Source organism: Mus pahari, chromosome 4, assembly GCF_900095145.1.
Source record: "Mus pahari chromosome 4, PAHARI_EIJ_v1.1, whole genome shotgun sequence".
Taxonomy (NCBI): Eukaryota; Metazoa; Chordata; class Mammalia; order Rodentia; family Muridae; genus Mus; species Mus pahari.
Window position 1 is genome coordinate 145,086,216 of NC_034593.1, and position 14,298 is coordinate 145,100,513.

General features: G+C 38.3%; 1 protein-coding gene across 15 annotated transcripts in view; it reads right to left on the bottom strand.

Moving 5' to 3' along the window:
- Lrrc7 (leucine rich repeat containing 7) overlaps positions 1 to 14,298 on the bottom strand; it is a 444,829-nt gene that overhangs the window by 100,774 nt on the left and 329,757 nt on the right. For all 15 annotated transcript variants that reach the window (XM_021197138.2, XM_029537669.1, XM_029537671.1 and 12 more), the window contains 2 exons: positions 11,248 to 11,392; positions 6,444 to 6,516 (listed from right to left, as the gene is read on the bottom strand). In XM_021197138.2, the coding sequence (XP_021052797.1) occupies positions 6,444 to 6,516; positions 11,248 to 11,392 (218 nt within the window). The remainder of the gene's footprint in view (positions 1 to 6,443; positions 6,517 to 11,247; positions 11,393 to 14,298) is intronic.

The window sequence follows — 14,298 nt, forward strand, 5'->3', positions numbered from 1 at the left end:
GTTTGGCTAATCTGAGGAGGAGGCTGTGTTTTCTAGAAGTACTCTCCATATCCCAGCAGTTCCTATCATTACACAGACACCACACAACATTGTCACCCCTCCAGAGCAGCGACAAGCTTTCACTTTCTTTGCTCTCCAGGAAGCCAATTAGATTGATTTAAGAGAAAGATTGTGAAAAGGTATTTCAGATTGCATGAGAAATTATCAACAGAATGCAAACTACTGCCTCTCCACTTTTTTTTTTAAATAATGAAATTCCACATGCTCCAAATGACACTAAACAATACTAAAGCATTGTCTGACCAGTCAAAGCTACAGAAATATTTCATGCATGTGGGAGTAAGTATGTACAATTTCAGTTTAGCTATAGTAAGATGCTATGGCCTGGTGGGGGCAGTAGGAGAGATAGATGTGCCTCATAGGTATCATAATAACCTTTGTACTTTAAATTTTTATGTGTTTTAATATCACCAGTGAATTCCATGTGATTACTTTTTCTGCTTTTTTCAATAACCTGTGAATGCATGTGAAGGCATCTATCATTTGGACAATTTGCTTAATTTGTGCACTTCAAATTTCTCTAATACCTTCTACTTGTAATCAAACATGGCAGTGCAGAGCAGCCTTCTTTCAGTGAGTTATGTTAGATGGAATTATGACAGTGGTTTGGAAAGATGATAATGGGGCTGAAGGATTTTTACTACTAAACTTGGGAGAGTGGCTCCATTGCAGAGCTCTTGTCTGCCATGTGTGAAGCCATGTGACTGGCCTTCACACACAAAACAAATGAAACAACAAAACAAAAACAACAAAATGAAGCTTGATGGCACCCTAACACATATAGTATGATTGTACTTGGATGCATGGTAATGCTGGTGTAGACAGACCTACTGTGCTGCCAGTCACACAGAATGCAACACATGCAAAGCTGTACAGCAGACACTCCTGATAAGGACAGTAAACAGTCTACTGTGTAAAGTGTTTACTAGGCAATGCTTTTTATCAGTATTTTGGAGGGTATTCCTTCAGCTTCTTCAAAAGTTCAGTGTTGCACTTGTGGAAGGAAGTGTCTCTATGATGTTCACATAGTGATAAAACACATGTCCTTGTTATCAAGTGATTCTTGGTTGTTCCATGGCGCTGAACAGTTTATTCCTGAATAAACTATAAAAGACTAGATGACTGAGTTAATAGCTCAGTGGGTAAAGTTTACTATTCAAATATGAGGAGTTGAATGTGGATCTCCAACACCTATATAAAAAGACTTGTCTTGTGGCTTTCACATGCAAGTGTACATACAAGCATGTGCACCCTCACACACTTTTATACACATATACATATATACATACACATACAGATATACACAAAAGCCTGGGAAATACTACACATCTCATCTATTAACACTATACTTTAAATGTGTCTATTGTAGATTGAATAGTTATTTTCTTCCAAAACTTGTGTGTTGATGTTCTGCCCTGCCCAATGTCATGGGATTGGGACATGGGCTTTTGGGAGGTGATGGAATTAGATACAGCCAAAAGACTGATGAGAGAACATCTTCACACTCCCTTGGGCAAAGGAGATGTCACATGGCCATAATAACATAGCAGCTGCTAGCCAGACCTGAAAAGAACACTCTGATAAAGACTGCATTGCTAGGTACAGACTCTACAGCCATCAAAATGCATATGTGTATGTTTCAGACCTCAGTGGGGCTATTGCTCCAAGGAGATGAAGAGACACATCATCAGTGCATTCCCAAGGGAAAACAGAGCATTTTTCTTGGGAATGATGAGGTCAGACCTTCATGCTTGGCTGGCAGCCTCTTTACTGACTGAGTCATTTCTCCAGCCCTGAATTACCCTTACATGCAAAGTAAGTACATTTTCCTGAATCAAACCAAACTAGACCAGACCAGACCAGACCAGACCAGACCAGACCAGACCAGACCAGACCAAACCAAACCAAACCAAACCAAGTAAAACAAAAACCCCCTCAACAAAACTAACCCAGAACCCTGGAGAAGGAGTGCCATTGTTTTATTCCTATCGTAGTCAGTACTGATTTTCAAGTTAGTTTTAGAGGAGTTAGTCCAATCTCCTGACACTTTCCTTATTTTTCCCCTGAAACAATAATCAAAGGAATATAATAACACTAAAAGTCTCTGAAAAACGAGTTATTGTGATGGAATTCTCAACCTCTGCCCCTGTAAACCCAGCCATCGACCTTTGAATTAAGTGTTCCCATTTATCTCTGGTAAGTATCTTTCACACTTTTAGGAGAGTTACCAATTTTAGCGAAAAGAAAATTAAGTATGCGTTAACCTGGCACCCACTTCACTTGCATAATTTTCCCATTTTTTTTTCCATTTTGTATTTTCATTCTGAGTCAAGGCAATTAGCGAAAAGTCAGAACATTAGAGTTCTAAATAAAAAGTCACATCCATTACCCACTCTTTCAGCTTGATACTCTCTACCTCTTAACAACTAGCACAGATCCACAGAGAACTCCAGAGAAACAATTTACTAAAACTAAATTAGACGCCATCATTTGTAGAAGCTTTATACAATTTTGGAGCTGGGATTTAAAAAAAATACCTTAATTGAGATTCATTATACAATTTATGAATTAGAACTGAAGAGTAAGATAATCTATAAAATAAGCTGTAATAAACTGTGAGGAATGGAATGTAAAAGCCAGGCTTGGCAGCAGTTCCATGAAGGAACCACAGGGAGAAAGAATATTTTATGGTGGACATTTTGGTAAGGAGTGTAAGGGAATCACAAGCAGGTGGTGTTTAAAGTCAGGTCTAGAACCTTGAGACCCAGGGCTGTCTGTGTATCAGATGTCTCCTAGACAACTGCTATTGGTACAGAACTCTAAGCCCTATTATTCCTACTAGACCAGAGTTTGTCTATCAAACAGGATTCCCAGGAGCCTGTGGTGGATGATGCAGTCTAAAGGCACAGACTTACAAGATGCAAAGCAGTAAGTCTTAGGAAAAGTAGTAGAGACTGTTCCGGGTAATATGTAAGACACGACCAAGGAGTCAGACAAAGTTTGTCTCAATGGAAGTTGAGAACCAGGGGAGCCTAGAAACAGGAAGAGCAGTGAGACTGATGTGTGTCAGTTGTCATGATCAGGCCAGTGTAACTTGTGCTTATGTATTTTTATCAAGTGTGTTCTTAACTTGATAACATTAACTGCTAGTTTCTCCAGTAACTGGCATAAAATCTGTATCATCAAAGCCTGCACATCTTCTTTCTTCCCCTCTCTTCCCTTTGTGAACCATGAAGTTTAATTTGGGATGTCTACAGAAGCATGGGTAACCCTGTCATTGCAGAAGTATGGACAACTTATCAGAAAATGACACTGAAAATAATGTCTCTATTTCCCCCAGCAACCACTAACTGCCTATAGTTCTTCAGGAAGTTGTGGGGCAAAGCCTACATTTTGTATCCCAGGGAGGCAAGGAGGGTGGTATTTATGGTTGGATATGAAATGTTCCTCCAAATTGCTAAAGGCTGCATCCTCGTGTAGTGTATTAGTGACAGAGCTCTGGGAAGCAGCTGGATCATGGGGGTTCTAACCCTGTAAATTGACTTATGCATGGATAGATCTAGAGACTAATGGGTGACTGAGGTGGTAGAAGCTTTAGGAGGTGAGTCCATGTGGGGAATATTCAAGAGTATGTTGTCCCCTTTCTGCTTCTCTCACTCTGCTTCTGAGCTACTGTGAGTTATGCAGCTTTGCTTTTCTGACACTCACACTGTTCTGCTGCATCACAGGATCAGAGCACAGAGCCATGTGACCATTCATTGAGCCCACTGATGCAGACAGCCAAAACAAACTTCCTCTTTTAAGTTGATTTTCTCATAATGATGGACCAGCACAAGTGGCTACTGTACATAGTACTCTGACACCAGAAAGGGAGTCTAGGACTAGAGAGGGTAATGGTGGATGATAGTGTTTTTTGGTTCCTGAGGTGTACAGTAGGGGAAGTGTCACGTGTGACAGCAAAGCCTGGAAGTGGTATTGAGAATGTATACTAGAGGGCAAAAGCCTGTGACCATGGACTTCTAGGCACTCTGCTTTCTCAGCTGTGACTCTTCACGTACTCTTCAGAACACATTTTTCTAGAACAGCACCTTTATCCTTTCATCATAAATTAGACTTCTTCATGGTCATTGTCTTGTGAGCTACTAGAGGTGGTGCCTGGTCCTAAGGACACTCGACCAACTAGTTACAGTAGCCCGAGAGTGAATCTCTGTGTATACACAGTCCATGGTGATCAAAAGCAATGTATGTAACAGTCAGTTAAAGTACCAGGTTTCCTTTAAGGAGGCACCTGCCCTGTTCAGCTCTTAGATATTGCTTCTTTCATCCAGCACAAGTGTTTCTTCTGGCTTTGTGGTATCTGAGAATTTCATAAGAACCTGCAGTTTCAACCTGGAGACTCAGTGCTCTATCTTGTTGGTACTTGTAGATATTGTGTTGCTTTATTTACTACCTACCAATCAACTTAAGAGCTGATGGCTGACTGGTGATCATGAGTCTGGTCCTTTTAAACACAGTAGTATAAATGCCTGTATTGAGTCACCATTTGACCAGCTCAGGTTTCTCCTCATTTGTAAGTCAAGAAACCTGAGTGAATGCTGATGGTGACTAAGCTCAAAGGCCAACTCTAGTTGAGTGTGTGCAACATTACCTGACTGCTGGGAAGGAGGTAGAGAGGCATAGTCCTATATCAACTAGTGTGAGACAAATCTTTCACTGGGCAGATGCAGAAACTTAGGGTGTTGACTGCCATCTTGGGCAGGAACTGGTCCTAAGTATGTCTGGGATTAAACCAGACTCTAGAACCTAGTTTATCCCTCAGGCCATAAGAGGCCAACAGAGGGTGAGAACCACACCTACAGGCAGGGGCTACTTCTCTGGGAGACTAAAGCCAGGTGTCTTTTCCTGCTGAGAAAGCAGTTCTCCTGTGCCCACCCTTGTCTTATCCAACCTCTTAATTTTGTCTTCAAAAAAAAATTAAGGAATTAGTTTGTATAAAAAATGCAAAGTTGTAGGCAAAATGCCAATCACAGCCTTTGGTGATAAATGACTTTGAATTCAGTTCCCTTGCATTTGACCCAGTGAAGAAAGTTCAGTGCCTAAGCATATAATTGGGAAGTGAAGTTTGAGGAAAATAAAACTGATAAGGAAAATTGCTTTTATTCAAACCTCAAAGAACCACATATCTCTCTGCTAGGAGAAATGGAAGCAACCACAGAAGCATACTGGATGGTCTGGATATTTTGTCAGTGTTTGAGGCGTTTACTGGTCTCCAAAATAGAATGCGTAAATTTAAATTTTTGAATTGTTCACTCTTTGGAGGTAAAACTTTCCAGACAAATGTCTGCTTATCCACTTGGTTGAAGATAGATAGGACAAGAAAAGGCAGGGATAAATTCACCATCTATCCTGTAGTGGTGCTGGCTCTGTCAAGTATCCTTAATAGTAATAAACACAGCTTTTTTTTTTTTAAACTGACTTTTTTTTTCCTTGAGTATACTTAACTCTGTCATGTGAAAGGGCTTATATACTCCACACCAGGAAGAGGAGGCCAAAACCTGATGGAATGCCCTTGCAAGAATGATCCCACATGACTTCATGCTGGAGATGTCTTGTTCTAATATCTCATTTCATATATTGTCAATAAAATCCATGCCAGTGAAACATAGAACATACATAGTTGTTAACATATTGTAAACTAAATGCTTTTAGCAATTTAAGTTCAAATCAGTTAATAAAAAAATGTACAATATGTTTTACCCTTTAAGGCAATGTTGAGATGTTATAATCGAGTTTTTATATATATATGAATACACTGTTGCTGTCTTTAGACACACCAGAAGAGGGCATCGGATTCCATTACAGATGGTTGTGAACCATTGCTGGCAATTGAAAGAACCTCTAGAAAAGCAGTCAGTGCTCTTAACTGCTAAACCATCTACCCAGCCCAAGTTTTTTGTTTTTCATTTTTTTCAATGTTGGATAAGCAAAATTGAAAAATATATCAAGCTTCTATATATACCAAATCATTAGAGTGTAATTTCAATATATACACATTACCAGGATTTAAAAACTTGATTCCCTTTTACAAGAACTATTAATTGAATTTATATCTGCTACTAAGTATAAAAAAATCAGATACTTTCTGGAAAATACTATTAACAGTGTAATTGCAGATCTGATAGTCACTTGCTTGAGAAAGGTTCATGATTGGCTATTTTTCATTATGTTTTATAGTAGTAGCTGATTCAGTGGTCAGATATAAAGTATGTATAAAGATGTATACAAACATCAACCAAATGAAATACAATATAAATGAAGAATCTGCAGCTATGTTCTGATATTTCTTGTCACACCCAAGCTGATGGGCTGGTTTGGGTACTTACTTTCCAATTGTGTTGGGTAGCATTGTAAGTTGATTGTCATCTACTTTTAGAGTTGTTAACTTTTTCAGCAATCCTAAAACAGAGAATAAATTTTATTAATACCTCAGAGCAGGAAATGGCATAGAAGGAAATCAGTGGATCAGTCATGAATACATGGTGTTCTGATTGGCCATGTTCTGCATATTACAACACACAAATAGAACACAGACTAGCTTTGGGGTTTTGTAAAAATTCACATGTCAATGGGAGTAAATAACATCAGAGAAGAAAAGTTCACATACTTGTCAAGAGATGCACTCACATCTCCTTTTCCTGTCGGCAAATGGACTAGTAGAAACATTTTGAGTCAGCTAAGATTTAATATTGAATTAATTCTTAAGCACCAATAGCTAATTTTCTTGTTGTGCTACAGACTGGAAATAGTTTTAAACAGAGTGTAACAGCCAACAAGAGGTAAGGAAGGTCCTGCAATGAACTTTGTATGGCTACAGACTTGGAAAATGACCACACATGAGTCATGGTCTGTGTTGGGACAAAAACAGTATGATTTTTTAAAATGCATTCCATAGAGCTGGCCAGGGATTAATGTTAACACTATCTTTTTCATGTGTATGTATGAGAAGTATATATGCTTTTGTGTATGTGTGCTTGCATGTGTGCATGTGTGTGGAGGCCAAGGTTGGTGTCTGGAGTCTTCTAGGATTGCTCTTATATCTTCTTTCTTTGTTGAGACCAATTATCTCTGTCTTACCCAGACCTGGCTGATTTTTATTGATCTGGCTTGCAGGCTTGCTCTAGGATCCTCTTTCTCCACCTTCTGAGGCTCAGATTACAAGTGGGCTACCATTTATCTGGGTGCTTGGGATCTAAAGTCTAGCTCTCACTCATCTGGCAAGTACTTTAACCTTGAGCCATTGCCTTAGCTCCATAACTCCTTATGTCTTACTGTATAATCTGTGCCCTTCACACTTTTTATGGTGTGCTCTCCTGTCACCTTAATGTGCAATCACCACAAAGTAATGGGAGAACAACCACTTTTGGCAAAATCACCCCTCTTACCCAGCTATTATATAGCCTGTAAATCAATGTGGCTTAAATAGCCAAACCAAAGAACAGAACATTAGTACTGGGCTAGCTTTTGCTTTATATGGGAACTACATATATATTCTGTAGATTACTGTATTCTTCAGAAAGTTTGTCATAAAAATGTTAAATTCATGGTCAAACATCTTTTGAGGAATGCCAACTTTAAGAAAATTAAACCATTTTCTCTAACAAAGTTTTTCTAGGATATTTTGATATAGCACTATGAAGATGTGATCCTCTGAAACTATCTTGAAATTGTGCATGCACATGTGCATGTGTGCACACACATGCATTTGTATGTATGTGTGTTTCTGTGCATGACTCTCTCTGTGTTTATGTCCCCACATGCATGTTGGTGTTAACACTAATGCTTTGTGGACATAGTGTTGTGTCATGTGACCCCCTTTAGTATTCTGATAATTTTTTTTTTTTTGAAGCTGGAGGAAGTCACATGAAGTATGAAGTAAAGCTGTGGGTGACTTGAGACTGCAGTACAGTTACATTTTCTTCAGAAGTGAAAAGGACTGTACTTACTGTCATGTCCCTGTAACAAAATACCAGCCCAACATAGGAGCTTAATTCATCAGTTTGGAAACAATAGCATGTGGGAAACATGACATTCACACTGTGCAAATTTATCATACCAGTCTGAACATCTACTGGCCCATTCATCTCTGTTTAAAAGGTACCTGAATCATTTTAGCTCCCCTAGCATATATTTTGAAACATCAGCTCTGGGATGTAAAAGGACACCCAAGATTGTTTATGAGTGGAGCCATGAATCACAGTATAATATTTTGTAGCTCACAGCCCTAATCAAACTGCTGTGATGCAGCTGATCAGTGGAGCTATGGGAGTGTTGTTGAGCATCTTTACCTCTGTGCTAGGTCACAAGAAGCTGAGGGTGGATGGCAGGCTGAGCAGAAACCAGGAAACCAGATCACCATATGCCTTTCCAGAAGACCTGAGGCCTCTGGTATGAAGCAACTGTGAGGGAAATTTGAGGCAGATTTGGATTCAGGCAAATGCTCTCTGTACAGATTGGAGACATGGCTCTCAAATGGATCTTTACAGGAGAGGAAATCCAGTTCTTTTGGCTTTGCTGGAGTTTGTGTATTTATGGTCACAGGGCCATTCTGATGCTCTTGCACTACCCAAGCGTTTAATCTGGACTGATTTAGAGTCTTGGTAAGACTCTGATTGTGGGCCGACCGCCGTCTTCACCAAGGTTTGTGTCCTTTTCTTCCTCCCCTGTGTTTGCTCTCCCTGTGTTCTCTATCTTTTTTATGTGCTCCTTTGAGATACTGGCAAGAAGGATGAGAACTATTTTTGTGATTGTAGATATTCTTGTATAGATACATAATTATTATGAATGTATCAAACATTAAAATAGCTTTTTTTTTATTAAAATAGACATTTATCTGGCATTTGTACAGATTGTAATAGTGCTTTGAAAGTAAATGGCTATGTACTCCCCAAGTCTAAGTTCTTACAGGAGCTGCCATTGATTGACTATTTGGTATGTCAGAGCCTTTCTAATAACATTGTATTAACTAGTGAGCTCCTCAAAATGGTCATGTGGTGCTACTCCCATATAGTGATGAGCAAATGGAGCATGGAGATATGTGCCTTTTTGAAGGTCACACAGCTGGCATGCAACGTGAATTCAGGTATCTTGACTGTTAGAACTGTGCTCTAATTACTAAGTGATCATAGTCTGAAAAGCTAAAGATTATGTATCCCCTTTACTAATTTCGCTTGCTATTTAAAAACTTTTTTAAAAAAAATTAAAATAGTTAGAAAGAGGAATGAATAGAGGACATCTCACTCTTTGTGGAAGCAGCACATGGAGGAACCATGCACAAGTAAGAGTGCTTACTGTGTATGCCTCTCCTCTGTCAACTGACTCTCAGCTGCAGGACTCATGACAGAAATGGAAATTTTGTTTTATTTGTATTTTATTAATTCTGTGGAAATCATTATATATTATTTTTAAATTTTGTGGTGGCTCAACAGATGATCCATGTTCTAATAAAAAAGAAGAGGTGCCATTTCTCATCCACTTGGTGTCTGTGGTGTGTGTTGCAACATTGTAGCTTGTCAACTACAATGGGATATAGAACAAAGTTTTAATGTCTGGTGGTCAATAGGGGAACAAGGAAGGCTGGTCTGTGTCAGGTTCTGGGCAGATACATAGATACAATTTCCTCTGAAATTTTACTGAGTTACAAAGGATAGTTCAGTGAGTAGCTAATGTTTCTGGGCTGCTTTTTCTATGCGATTTTATAAGTGATTTATGACACTTGATCCCATTGTTTTCTATTCTATGATTACTTTAACTTCTTTTATTTTGTCTTCTGTATGGATTTTTTTCAATTTCCTGTCCTCTGGTGCTTTACAAGGTATAAATTTTATCTCTTTTTAAGTGGACACATTTTCATTTTTAACATGTTTATTTAACTTCATTTTTCTTGTACACTTGTGGGATTTTTTAAAAATTATCAGATAAATATTGATTCTTCTTAGGGGCCAGATACACAGGTTCAGCACTGAGTATGCAGCTATGGGTAAACTCTGAATCAATATATTTGCCTATATGATTATACCTCAGTTACATGGAGTGGTGCTGAAGGTGTAGCCAAATACTGCCACCTTGTTGTGTGATCAGACAATGCTCTTTGTAGCAGACAAGCTACAATATCGCAACACACACACCAGCTCTTCCTGTACTCATCTGCTCACAAGTTTCATCTAAGGTGACTAACATTCAGATCAGAGTCCAATATCCTCACTGCATCAGAACCTCATGAGCCGCAGCTGGGAAATGAGAGGTTTAATGAAGATTTCTGTTACATCTGATGGTTGGAGAAACACTTTTGGAAATGTGTTGATTATGTAAATAAAAAGCCAGCCAATTTATGAGAAAAACTAGTGTGATTTTGTTAAAGCTGGTGTTCTTCATCAGACTGAAGGATCAGTTAAAGTGGTGATAAAATGCAAAAGGGAACAGGAAAACTGCCCTGTCATCAGGTTTCCCTCCCACTGGGCTACTTAGCCTTTAACTTCCAGAAAAGTTAGCAAGTTGCTAAATACAATGGCACATCTACTGCAAATAGGTTCAAATCCCCATTTCAAAGTTATGAGAATTGATGTTTATTCTCCTACCTGAGACATCTAAAAAACAATAGGAAGAATATAAAAGAATACTCATTACTCATTCCTTTATAACTTTACTCATAAATTCATAAAAGTCCCTAGTGTGCAAGCTATACTTACAATTATTCCTACTGACAAGCATCTTACAACATATTAAGGACAACACATCTTTTAAAAATAATGGAATTAAGAATCTAATTTATATTCACACATTTTTGTGTTATTTTCCTGTTATCCCAATGTTAAAATATACCCACTATCACCAAATAACTCTAAATCTAAATTCTTACTTTTCAAGACAACACTGTGCAATTCAGGATATTTGATAATTTAATTAATTTAATTTAATTTACTAGGAAGAGAGTTGGATATAGTAGCTAAAGTTAACTGTTCATTTTAAGGTATTCATAATATATTGCTTTATGATCTTGCATGGTAAATTTGCTAGTTTATTAATTTCAGGCTAATAGTATATTATCTACATGCATAAACAAGTTATACTGCCAAAAAAGAAAACTGTACACTTGACATAATTACTCATGACAAAAAGTTACATCCTCACCTATTGAGTCAGGCAGCTGTTGCAACATATTGGATGATAGTAAGAGGTCCTCGAGAGCTTCACATCCAGAAATATCCATGTCAACCGTTTCTATCCTGTTTTTTGACATATCCAGGTATACCAACATCTTTAACTTCCCTATAGACTTGAAGACAGTGCATAAACTCAGGGTTAGTTGGGGGAACTTTCATAAGGCTCTTGAAGCTGTAAAAACCACAATGTTGTGAAATTAATTTTAACACCACCACAGCAATAGGGAGTGGATGGAAGCACTGGTCAAATGTACACTGGTTGGAAATGGATACAAGTGTATCCATTTGGAAACACAGAATCCTTACATGACCTACATACCGCTAGACCTGTTCTTCAGAATAAAACCACACATGCACCCAAATGGTTATGGATACATTATTCACAGCAGCTAATCCTGCCTCAGTGACTGCATAGGAAGGCAAAAGTGGCCTGCCCACATAATGGATGTTATTTGGCAGTAACAGTGAGTGAAGCGTTGAAATGTGCTTCAAAATAGATGAACTTTGAAAGGTGCAAGTCACAAAAAACCCACATAGCATAGATTACACTCATATGCAATCTCCAAAACTGGTAAATTTATAGTCAGAAAGTAGAGAAGATTGCCAAAGATTTAGGATTTCTTTTAAGGGTGATGGGAATGTTCTAAAGTTAGGTTATGATGATGTTTATAGAACATTGTGAGTCTGCTAAAAAATCTGCCAAGTTGTAAATGCCTATGAATTATATCTCACTGCAGTGGTTATAGATAAATTCTGAGTCAACGCAGAGCACAACAGTTCTCAAAGTTGCCAGTGGGGCACTGAACATTGCATATTATTCTTATGGTTTAGATGCCTCAGAGATATTTAGAATTATAATCTGAACTTTATTCTGCTAATTAGAGCATGGTAGGCAAGGAGGTCTTTGTACTCATAGGACTAGGGGAACCTGGAATGTTAAATACACAGGATTGTTCCTTCAAAGAAAGGAATACATAGCCTGTCATCCACCCAGAAGTCTGGGAGAAGATATTAATAGCCTGCTTACCTTTGTGAGATCTTTGTGGGTAAGATTTCACTGGACCCTCCCTCAGACCTTTATCATAAGTTTGATTTTCTCAATCAGTCTACAGAACCCATCTGTATGGAAGGTGTCAACTTTACAAAGAGTTTTGATGTAGTATATCTGATCTTCATTTAATTTACTTTGTTCTTCAAAGAGATTTATGTTTGCTTTATTGTGCACATGGGACTGAGTTAATTATCACCTGGGAAGTTTTCACCAAATTATGTGTTGCTTAAATATACCTAAAATAAACTACTCTGGGTCAGACTCCCAAAGTTTGAATCAACTTTATATACTTATGCTGAACTGAACTGCTTTCTTGCTTCCCATAGATCATTACTCTGCTGGCCATGGTGGCCACAGAGATCCCTGTATTAGAGTTTCAACATTCTGCTCATTCACTATCCATTTCTGAGACTCTCTTTTATATGCTACTATCTGTGTTACGAATTGCAGACACCATCATGAGCCAGGTAGCTATGTCTGGGAAGACATAGATAAAGACAAAGTCATTTTAAAATTTTGAAATGAACTGTCATTGTGAAGTACAGGCTGGTCTTCAACTTAAAACATTTCTGCTTCCTTCTTCCCAGGACTGTAATCATAACTGTTTAACACCATAATTGTCAAAACAAGGATTTTATCTCTAGGGAAGTTTTTACATTAGTGAGGGCAACATCCAAAGAAACAATTAAAAATACTCTTTATAGGTAGGTACATGAAAATTCATATGGGAAATATCACAAAAAGAAGGAGAAAAAAACCCAAGACTGTCCAACAGTTGTTATTTGTCAAGAAAGAGGAAAGTCAAAGGTATTGAGATAGTTCAGTAAATAAAGGGCCTGCTGCAAAAGCCTGAAGACCCCAGTTCAATCCCTGGCACTTATACTGAAGCCAGGCATACTGACAAATGGTCACACTCCTAGTGCTAGGGGAGCAGAGACAGATCTGCTATGCAGATAGCAGGTCTGGCTGAGCCAGTGAACTCCAGGTATAGCAAGAGATGCTGTCTCAAAAATAAGACAGAGACTAATTGAGAAAGGCATCTAACATATATCTTAGGACTCTGCATGCGTGCACACAGATGTACACACACACACACACACACACACACACACACACACACACTCACACTCACACTAGCACACAAAGGAAGAAAAGGAGGGAACCTGGAAGAGAGAAAAGCTTTCACATTCACAGAGAAGCTTGGAAAAGTATGCCATGTTGAGAGAATAACTCAAAAACTGAAATGTGTGCTAAGGTCAGGTTTTCAGGAAGAGGATTACTGTAGGAAGACATCACATGTTACAGGGTCATGAAAACTCTGTCTTGTAGGCAAGAAGAGAGAGTAAAAGGTTTTTAAGACTGGGAAGGAATTGATCTGTACTTGAAAAAAAAAACAAACAAAACTCCAGGGAATGTTCAAAAGGCAGATTCACCAGGCATGGTGGTACAGGCCTTTAATCCCATCATTCGGAAGGCAGAGGCAGGCAGATTTCTGAGTTTGAGGCCAGCCTGGTCTACAAAGTTCCAGGGCTATACAGAGAAACCCTGTCTTGAAATTCCCCTTCCCCCCCCAAAAGGCTAATTCATGATTAGAGTCAAGAAAGTTTACTAGATGTACTGTGGGCTTGTGTCATCTGCAATCAATCATACATCAGAAATATACAAAGTAATAGAAAGTTCTAGGCAAACTCAAGACATGTGGGGAGACTGTACCAAAACAAACAAACAAAAATCACATAAAAAGAAATAGTTGAGAGTTTCCACTTGCTACTAAATAGCATGATTGTTTAGCATTTGCAGTGGCTATTATCCAGAGCCTAGAGAGGATTTAATACATTTGGAAGGTCCAAATGGTTAGATGCGAGCATTGCACCATTTTTCTTTTTCTTTTCTTTTCTTTTCTTTTCTTTTCTTTTCTTTTCTTTTCTTTTCTTTTCTTTTCTTTTCTTTTCTTTTCTCTTCTCTTCT